Raw genomic sequence first — 10,846 nt, 5'->3', positions numbered from 1 at the left:
AGTAGTTCTCAAATACGAAATAGTCTAATTATACTACGAATCTGTGATTCAGTTGACTGGCAAGCTTTAATGAAATAATGAATATTTTTTTTATTTATTTTGGAGACAGGGTCTCTGTCACCCAGGCTGGAGGGCAGTGGCCCAATCTCAGCTCACTGCAACTCCTGCCTCCTCGGTTTAAGCGATTCTCCTGCCTCAGTCTCTCAAGTAGCTGGGATTATAGGCATGTGTCACCATACCTTGGTAATTTTTGTATTTTACTAGAGATGGGGTTTCACTATGTTGGCTAGGCTGTCCTTTGACCCCTGACCTCAAGTGACCCACCCCACTCGGCCTCCCAAAGTGCTAGGATAACAAGCATAAGCCACTGTGCCCAGCCTGAAATAATGAGTTCATTAATAATTTGGAAACAAACTTCAAAACTTGTTCTACAGTCTGTATTCTCTGGGCTTCCAAAGTAAACAGGATTTTTGGAAACATCCCAGGCCACATTCAGATAGAAGTCTGAAAATACTAAATGATCAAGTTGTCAAAACCCAAAATGGTAGCCGGGCATAGTGGATCAAGCTTATAATTCTAGCACTTTGGGAGGCTGAGGTGGGAGGTTTTATTTGTTTGTCAAGTAATAAACAAACAAAAACTCAAAATGGTTAGAAGTTAATGAGAATGATTTTCATGGGTATTCTAAAAATAGTATGTGCTGGCATCATTGAAAGTCTGCAAGTATTCCTAATGTCATCCCACAAGAATGTCCACCTAACGTTCTAGTCACTGCTCATATGCCATTTTGTTTCATAGGAATAGTATATAAAAATTGACATCAGAAATCAGAAACAGAAGGGAGATTTACTAAACACACAGTGATAGGGATGTTGAGCATCTAAAACAACTTAGATCCTTAATTTTTTTTTTTTTTTTTTGATCCTTAATTTTCATTGGCGTGTCTCAAATTTCAAGCATGCCATCTCTTTTCACAGGGAGAAAAAAGCCGTAACACTTGAAGGTTAACTTAATATATACTTATTTTAATATTTTTTATATTTTTATGAACATAAAATAGGTATTCTTTCTGCTTATAGTTCATATACAATAAATGATAAAACATTTAAAATTAAATTAAAACAAAAATAAAACCAATAAAATGGAATTTAACCATCATGAACATAACAAATAATGCTGTCTTGCTCAAATAAAAGTGTTTTGCTCAAATGAAGTAAATCACAAGTATTTGGTTTAATAGCAAAAAGCTGTAGTTTCAGATTCCATTCTGTAAACTGAGTATTTTTACTTTAATAATAATGTTGAGAATGCTTGCTCACATAAGTATCTTATTCAAACTGGTATTGACCAATTAAGTCTTTCCTTCTTCTTTCAAGGTAACTAGAATTATTTTTTTTTTTTTTTTTTTTTTTTTGAGACTGAGTCTTGCTCTTGTTCTGTTGCTCAGGCTGGAATGCAGTGGTGTTATCTCAGCTCACTGCAACCTCTGCCTCCTGGGTTCAGGTGATTCTCCTGCCTTAGCCTCCTGACTAGCTGGGACTACCGGTGTGTGCCACCACGCCTGGCTAATTTTTGTATTTTTAGTAGAGATGAGGTTTTGCCATGTTGGCCAGGATGATCTTTAACTCCTGACCTCAAGGGATCTGCCTGCCTGGGCCTCTCAAAGTGCTGGGATTACAGGTTTGAGACATCAAGCCTGGCCAAGAACAAAATATTAACCAAACCTGTCAAATGGCAGTCCTTAAATGCCAACTTTTATATTTTTCTTTCTTTTTTTCTCTCTTTTTTTTTTTTTTTAAAGACGGGGTTTCACCATGTTGGTCAGGCTGGTCTTGAACTCCCGACCTCAGGTGATCCGCCCGCCTTGGCCTCCAAAGTGCTTAGATTACAGGCGTGAGCCACCACGCCCGGCCACCAACTTTTAAAAAGTTGTAAATTGATAGACTGTGAAGATTATCAATTACCTATTTATTTTTATTTATTTTTTTGAGACGGAGTTTTGCTCTCGTTACCCAGGCTGGAATGTAGTGGTGTGATCTTAGCTCATTGCAACATCCATCTCCTGGGGTCAAGTTCCCTTGTCTCAGCCTCCTGAGTAGCTGGGATTACAGGCGTGTGCCACCACTCCTGGCTAATTTTTTGTATTTTTAGTAGAGATGGAGTTTCACTATGTTGGCCAGGCTGGTCTTGAACTCCTGACCTCAGGTGATCCGCCCACCTTAGCCTTCCAAAGTGCTGGGATTACAGGTGTGAGCCACCTCACCCAGCAACAATTACTTACTGTTAATCTTCACTGCCTAATGAAATCATTGCCTAGTGACAATTGAATCTAATTAGTTTTAGATTTGGAATGGAAACATTCTTTGCTATTTATTTGCTAAAATACTTATTGCTAAGGATCTGCTGCAAGTTACTCTGTAGAGACTTACAATACCATAGTAATGACTATTGCAGGACATATGTTTTCTGAGTAATGTAAGATTCTGACCATCATGTCAAAAAACAAATCAGGTATATTATGTGTACAACAACAGCACACCATCATTCTCCTCATTTTCATATAATCTGCGTTCTACAGCATCAACAGTTTTATTTTTTTTTAGATCAGATTTTAATTTTGAGTACTTAACACTATTGTTGATGTGCATTTCACTTTCTTCGTGTTTACTAAGAATATGTGATAAATGTTGCCAATCTTTGCACCCATTCTCATTTTTCAGTTGATTTTTTCCTTCTCCAAAGAGTTTGCAATACAGACAAAACACAGAATCTTTTGAGGTCGAATAAAGTAACCAGGATCTAGTGGTTTTTTCACCATTTGGAAGAATCCGTGTATAATAAGTTTCTGAAAACTTCCTCCCTGTATTATCTTTTGGAAAGTTAAAATTTCTTACTTGAGGTGGATCATTATCGACAAGAGTGTCCCGTTGTTTAATATTCAAAATTCGGGGCCATGTACCTGGATCTGCGGAAAGCACAACTGGTACAATGGAGTCTTCAGAATTTTTCTCTTCCAGTTGCTCTTGAAATATATCAGCTATGGTTGACATGGAAGAAGGAGGTAAATTCACATTCTCTGTGATGAGTAATGTGTCTGTGCCACATTCTACTGAAACCTGTAGCTCTGATGTCTTTTCCTTTTTTTCTGGGATTCCTTCTATGTTTTCCGAAAGTATACTTGATGATCCACAGAATTGTTTCTCATTTTCCTTTCTAACAGCATTCCTTTTTCTATTTTCTGATACTGATGGTTTTTTTGATTTTGTTTCCATCATCTGAGGACAAACAGGATGGATTACAATTTTAAGATTGTTAAACTTTTAAAAATTTATATACTAATGCTCAATAAGCACACAAAAACAAGCTCATCATTAGGCATCAAAGAAATGCGAATCAAAAGGCAACAGCCAGGCGCAGTGGCTCATGTCTGTAATCCCAGCACTTTGGCAGGCCAAGGCGGGTGGATCATTTGAGGTCAGGAGTTGGAAACTAGTCTGATTAACATGGTGAAACCCCATCTCTACTAAAAATACAAAAATTAGCTGGGCCATAGTGGCATGCACCTGTAATTCCAGCTACTCAGGAAGCTGAGGCAGGAGAATTGCTTGAAACCTCAAGGCAGAGGTTGCGCTGAAATGAGATTGCACCACTGCACTCCAGTCTGGGTGACAGAGTGAGGCCCTGTCCCCTCTCCCCAAAAAAGGTGATGATATATCACTTCACATCCAAGAGGATGGCTATAATAAATAAAGAAGGAGGCCGGGTATGGAGTCTTATGCCTATAATCTCAGCACTTTGGGAGGCCGAGGCGGGTGAATCACTTGAGGTCAGGGGTTTGAAACCATCCTGGCCAATATGGAGAACCTCTGTCTCTACTAAAAATACAAAATTTGCTGGGTGTGGTGGCAGGCACTGGTAATCCCAGCTACCCTGCAGGCTGAGGCACAAGAGATCTTGACTGAACCTTGGAGGCAGAGGTTGCAGTGAGCTGAGATCGTGCCACTAAACATCAGCCTGGGCAACAAAGCAAAACTCCATCCTTAAAAAAAAAAAAAAAAAATAGAGAATTAAAGTGTTGGCAAAGATGTGGAGAAACTGAAACCTCCAGAAGATGCTGGTGGGAAATATAAAGTGGTGTAGCCACTTTTGAAAACTGTCTGGTAGTTTGTCAAAGTTTAAACAGAGTTATCATATGATCCAACAAGTCCACTCCAAGGTATATACCCAAAAGAAATAAAAATATATGTCCATACAGGCCAGGCACAATGGCTCACACTTGTAATCCCAGCACTTTGGGAGGTCAAGGCAGGCGGATCATGAGGTCAGGAGTTCAAGACCAGCCTGGCCAAGATGGTGAAACCCCGTCTCTACTAAAAATACAAAGAAAATTAGCTGGGTGTGGTGGTAGGCACCTGTAATCCCAGCTATTTTGGAGGCTGAGGCAGGAGAATCTCTTGAACCTGGGAGGTAGCGGTTGCAGTGAGCCGAGATTGCACCACTGCACTCCAGCCTGGTGACAAGAGTGAAGACTAAGTCACAAAAAAAAAAAAAAAAAAAAAAAAAATTAAAACTCAGGACATATATTAACTTTAGTTTCTATAGAGAACAAAGCTTCTGACTCTTAACTTTCTTAGCTATTGTTTTAAGCTATTATTACCTTTTTTTTTTTTTTTTTGAGATGGAGTCTTGCTCTGTTGCCCGGGCTGGAGTGCAATGGTGTGATCTTGGCTCACTGCAACAACCCCTGTCTCCTGGGTTCAAGCAATTCTCCTGCCTCAGCCTCCGGAGTAGCTGGGATTACAGGTGCCTGCTACCACACCCGGCTAATTTTTATATTTTTAATAGAGACGGCGTTTCACCATGTTGGTCAGGTTGGTCTCAAACTCATGGCCTTAGGTGATCCACTTGCCTCAGCCTCCCAAAGTGCTGGGATTACAGGCGTGAGACACTACATCCACTAGAGATTATTAAACTAAAGCAGACATAAACCTTGGCCTCAGGGGACTTACGGTTTCTTGGGGGGGATAATGCACATGTATAAGCAAATATTTCTATTGGAGGCAATAAGGTACACTAATGAATGTTTCTGTTGGAGGCAATACAGTACACAATCGATGTAGGTCAAATCTAGCTGTGTGACTAGGCTAAATGCTCTCTGAACTTCAGTATCTTTGACATTTTAAAATTACATATACCAGCCAGGTAAGGTGGCTCATGCCTGTAATCCCAGCACTTTGGGAGGCCAAGACAGGCAGATTGTTTGAGCTCAAGAGTTCAAAACCAACCTGGGCAATAAGACAAAACTCCACGAAACCCCTGCAGGCATGCATCACCACACCCAGCTAAAATACAAAAATTAGCCGAGGTGGTGGCGCATGCCTGCAGGCCCAGCTACTCAGGAGGCTGAGGTGGGAGGATCGCTTAAACCTGGAGGATCACTTGAGCTGGAGGTTGCAGTAGGCAGAGCTCACACCACTGCACTCCAGCCTGGGTAACAGAGGGAGAGATCCTGTCTCAAGCAAACAAACAAAACATAAAAACAGATATATTTAGTATAAAACACCAACTAGTCATACCAGGTTAATTAAAACAAATAGGAGTCCCCTACCACCTCTACCTATTTCCCTTTTACCAGAAGCTAACCACCTATAACCTTTTAAAATAAAATTAAAAAAAAATATTTTAACATATATCATTTAAAAATATACATATTTTATTTATATATTTTTAAAATTCACTATCCAGTAATGGCTATATGCAAAAAAATATATATATATATAGTTTTGAGACAGTCTCACTCTGTCATTCAGGCTGGAGTGCAGTGATGAGATCATGGCTCACCATTTGCAGTCGTGACCTCGAGGCTCAAGTGATCCTCCAGGCTCAGCCTCTTGAGTAGTTGGGACCACAGGGGCATGACATGCCAGCTAATTTTTAAGTTTTTTGTAGAGACAGCATTCTCAGCATGTTGCTGAAGTTGGTCTTGAACTCCTGGGCTCAAGCAATCCTCTTTCCTCAGCCTCCCAAAGTGCTGGGATTATAGACATAAGCCATCATGCCAGGCAAAAAATTTTTTTGAGACAAGACCCTTGCTTTGTTGCCCAGGGAGAAGTACAGTGGCCATTCACAGGTGTGATCCTAGTGTACTACAGACTCAAACACCTGGGCTCAAATGACCCTTTTGCCACAGCCTTTCTAGTAGCTAGTATTATACCACCATGCCTAGCACTTCAAACTTTTCTAGCTGATTCTTTGGTTATATATTTCCAAATCTCAGAGTAACATGTTCGTATCACTATTTACTTTTTTCCTTCCCTGCTTTAGGTATCATCAATTGACTTCTCAATGAGGAGGATGAAAATTTTGCTTTCCTTCCTTTTACTACGCTCACTATATATACTCATCACCCAGCCACTTATCTTTGGTTACAGGATTTCTTGGGCAAGATGATTATTTGTTGTAAGGGACTGTGCTGTGAACTGCAGATGTTTAGCAGCACCTCTGGACTCTATCCACTAGATGCCAGCAGCACCCCTGAGGTGTGACAGTCAAAAATGTTTCTATCCTTCTGAATTCTTTAATCTGGCAAATCAAAAAAAAAAAAAAATGTTTCTAGACATTGCAAATGTCCGCATGGAGACAAAAATCGTCCCTGGTTGAGAAACACTGGCTTTATTATTATTTAGACACAGTCATTTTATAACTGTGTATGTTATTCAGCAATAAGCTACTAATTGCAAGATTTCAGTTTTTTTCTTGTGGTGTTCAAATATGAAGGCTTTCTCTGTTGGCCTCTTCAGAAGGCTCACCACTAATTACTTGAAAATACTCATGTAGGCTGTGTGTGGTGGCTCATGCCTGTAATCCCAGCATGATGGGAGGCAAAGGCAGGTGGATCATCTGAGGTCGGGAGTTCAAGACTACCCTGCCTAACATAAGAAACCCATCTCTACTAAAAATACGAAAATAGCCAGGCATGGTTGTGCATGCCTGTAATCCCAGCTACTCTGGGGGCTAAGGCAGGAGAATCGTTTGAACCTGGGAGGTGGAGGTTGCAGTGAGCTGAGGCTGCGCCATTGCACTTCAGCCTGGGCAACAAGAATGGAACTCCATCTCAAAAGCAAACAAAGAGAAAATACTCATGTGTTTGGAGTGGGGAAGCACATTTATAAAATGTAAAACATTCTCATTATACAGAAATATCAATGGCCGGGCGCGGTGGCTCAAGCCTGTAATCCCAGCACTTTGGGAGGCCGAGGCGGGTGGATCACGAGGTCAAGAGATCGAGACCATCCTGGTCAACATGATGAAACCCCGTCTCTACTAAAAATACAAAAAATTAGCTGGGCATGGTGGTGCGTGCCTGTAATCCCAGCTACTCAGGAGGCTGAGGCAGGAGAATTGCCTGAACCCAGGAGGCGGAGGTTGCGGTGAGCCGAGATCGCTGTCATTGCACTCCAGCCTGGGTAACAAGAGCGAGACTCCGTCTCAAAAAAAAAAAAAAGAAATATCATGCCTATATTTGCCAACTTTTTAATTATTATTATTATTTGAGACACGGTCTTACTCTGTTTGAAGTGCAGTGACGCGACCTTGGCTCACTGCAACCTCTGCCTCTTGGGTTCAAGTGATTCTCCTGCCTCAGCCTCCCAGAATGCTGGGATTACATGAGTGAGGCACTGCACCCAGCCCAGAGTAAACTTTTAAAATAAGCTTACAACAATCGATAGACTTGAATATTTGAGATGGGACAAACCAATGACAGAATGACAAAATGGACCTAAATGAGATTATAAGATAAATCTGGTTCATGTACGCTATAAGGGTGAAGCTACTATGTAACTTGATCATTTTCATTAGAAAGAATTACCTGTTTATATTCGTTAATGCAACTTTGGCAGCAAAATCTCTTCTGCTGACCTCCAATCACCAGGATGTTGCTTCCAGTACTCTTACTAGGCATGTACTCTCCACAGTGTTCACAGCAGTTCATTATTAGACCATTGGCCAATCTGTACTTATTAAAGCAATGGTTACTGCACAGTTTATGTGTTACATTATTTACACTGACTTCATGGCGAATCTGAAAAAAAAAAAAAAACAATTCATTAACTAAGATATATGAACCACATTAGTACAACAAACAATGAGATAACTAGTTTCTGCAACAGAAGCAAAGAATCCCTAGTCATATCTCAGGGGAAGATATTCCCAGGAGAAAAAAATATACAAATTATATACACATATAATTTGTTAGAATATCTATATCTATCTATCTATCTATCTATATATATATATAAATTTTTTTTTTCCTGAGACAGAGTCTCACTCTGTTGCCCAGGCTAGAGTGCAATGGCACAATCTTGGCTCACTGCAACCTCTGCCTCCCAGGTTCAAGCAATTCTCCTGCCTCAGCCTCCTGAGTAGCTGCAATTACAGGTGCCTGCCACCACACCCAACTAATTTTTGTATTTTTAGTAGAGATGGGGTTTCACCATGTTGGCCAGGCTAGTCTCGAATTCCTGACCTCAAGTGATCTGCCTGCCTCGGCCTCCCAAAGTGCTGGGATTACAGGCAGGAGCCATCATGCCTGGCTGTGAAAAGATTTTTTTCCTTTATTTGTAAGGTCACTTTGATTTTAGAAGAGAAAAATAAGATTTATAGGAAAGCAATAAAATCAGTAATAACTTCTCTAAAGACATTTAATAACAACAGAAAATGAACTTAGCTCACTCCACCCTCAAACTCCTGGGGTCCAGTGACCATCCTATCTCAGCCTCTTCAACAGCTAGGATTATATGTATGAGTCACTCGTCTCCAGCAATCAACAATTTTTAGATAGTATTATAAGTAAAGTTCACTGCCCTAGAACGTTTGTGGAGGGAGCTAAGGGAATCAATATTACCTGTATTCAGAATGGTTTCAGTATAACCAGAAGCAGAGTAGTTCTCACTGTGGTAACTGAGATAAAATAATGTCCTTTATATGCATGGCTCAGGGGTAACCAACACCAAATTTAGTTACCAAAGACTTTATAAGTGAGGACTGCCTACATGCATCTTTCTTCTAGGAACTGGGAAAATTGCAGTATCACTTAATGTTAAGCAAATAGTATATATACATTTACTCCACTTGTTCCATGTGTTCTTGTACCAGGATCTGTTGCTTTCTTCATGTCCTGCAACTACATTTTTTTAATCATCTATTTTTTTTTTTAATAATTTTAACTTTCATTTTAGATTCAAGGGATACATGTGCAGGTTTATTACATGGATATGTTGTGAGGTCTGGGGTAAGAATGATCCTGTCACCCAGGTAGTAAGCATAGTACCCAAGAGGTAGTTTTAGGTTTTTAAAATTTTTTTTGAGATGGAGTCTCACTCTGTCATCCAGGCCGGAGTGTAGTGGCACAATCTTGGCTCACTGCAGCCTCTGTCTCCCGGGTTCAAGTGATTCTCCTGCCTCAACCTCCCAAGTAGCTGGATTACAGGTGTGCGCCACCACGCCTGGCTAATTTTTCTATTTTTAGTAGAGATGGTGTTTCGCCATGTTGGCCAGGTTGGTCTCAAACTCCTGACCTCAAGATATCCACCTGCCTTGGCCTCCCAAAGTGCTGGGATTACAGACGTGAGCCACCACCTCTGGCCCCAAGAGGTAGTTTTCTAGCCCTTGACCCCCAACTCTTAGACTACATTTTTATTTATTTATTTAGAGATGGAATCTTGCTCTATCACCCAGGCTGGAGTGCAGTGGCGTGATCTCGGCTCACTGTAGCCTCCACCTCTTGGGTTCAAGCAGTTCTCTGCCTCAGCTGCCTGAGTGGCTGGGATTATAAGTGCCCACCACCACGCCCAGCTAATTTTTGTATTTTAGTAGAGACGGGGTTTCACTATCTTGGCCAGGCTGGTCTTGAACTCCTGACCTCGTGATCCACCCTCCTCAGCCTTCCAAAGTGCTGGGATTACAGGCATGAGCCACCACACCTCGCCAAGACTACATTTTTATTGAATGTCACCAGTAAGAACAAAATCCACCAGAAAACAATTGCCTTGTTTATGAGCACAGCCAATCCCACAGAAACAGATGTGTACTTTCCATGCTATGCAAATGGGATTTTATTTATAAAAATATCCCACAAGATACTTCTAACAGATCCTTATTCTTCCTTTTGGCTTCATGTTATACATCCAGAACATGTGCATTATGTAGATAAAGGAGTATATAATAGCACTTAAAAGTTAAAATTAGCACTGTTAGCCTAAACAACAACTTAGGTATAAAAATACAGACCTCTGTTAATTTACTACAAATTGTACATCTTGACTTATTAAAAACTCCCTTTTTAAGATTCCGGTTGTTTTCACAGGGAGACAAACAAGATGTATTACAAAATTCTTGGAAGGATTTGCTTGATTCTACTGGAAGAACATTAGCCTTCTTCGTAGATGCATCTCTGAAACAGAAGAGATAGACACATAATTTAAGAACATTGCATTTTAATACAAGTCAAATATATGAATAATAATTGCCATTCTTCATTTTCTTATGATTTAATACTAGAAATCAACTATAATTTTTGGATGCAGCAAATCTACTTTTGGCTTTATTGCCAAGAGTTCTTAAATGATATGGAAAGAGAAGAATCAGAGATAAAAATCTTTCATAGTTGGCCGGGCGCGGTGGCTCAAGCCTGTAATCCCAGCACTTTGGGAGGCTGAGGCGGGTGGATCATGAGGTCAAGAGATCGAGACCATCCTGGTCAACATGGTGAAACCCCGTCTCTACTAAAAATACAAAAAATTAGCTGGGCATGGTGGTGCGTGCCTGTAATCCCAGCTACTCAGGG

General features: G+C 40.5%; 1 protein-coding gene across 5 annotated transcripts in view; it reads right to left on the bottom strand.

Annotated features, from left to right (window-relative positions):
• Positions 1–2,495: 2,495 nt before the first annotated feature.
• Positions 2,496–10,846, bottom strand: part of ZMYM5 (zinc finger MYM-type containing 5) — a 31,992-nt gene continuing 23,641 nt past the window's right edge. For 4 of the 5 annotated variants that reach the window (XM_032260148.1, XM_032260149.1, XM_032260151.1 and 1 more), the window contains 3 exons: positions 10,291–10,453; positions 7,871–8,083; positions 2,496–3,275 (listed from right to left, as the gene is read on the bottom strand). In XM_032260148.1, coding sequence (XP_032116039.1) covers positions 2,517–3,275; positions 7,871–8,083; positions 10,291–10,453 — 1,135 coding nt within the window. In that variant the 3' untranslated portion in view covers positions 2,496–2,516. The remainder of the gene's footprint in view (positions 3,276–7,870; positions 8,084–10,290; positions 10,454–10,846) is intronic. The other variant, XM_032260152.1, reaches the window with a different exon arrangement.

This window comes from Sapajus apella, unplaced genomic scaffold, assembly GCF_009761245.1.
Source record: "Sapajus apella isolate SASKATOON/1434 unplaced genomic scaffold, GSC_monkey_1.0 scaffold114, whole genome shotgun sequence".
Lineage (NCBI taxonomy): Eukaryota > Metazoa > Chordata > Mammalia > Primates > Cebidae > Sapajus > Sapajus apella.
Note: the sequence above shows the minus strand (reverse complement) of the source record. Positions and strands in the feature narration are given on the sequence as shown.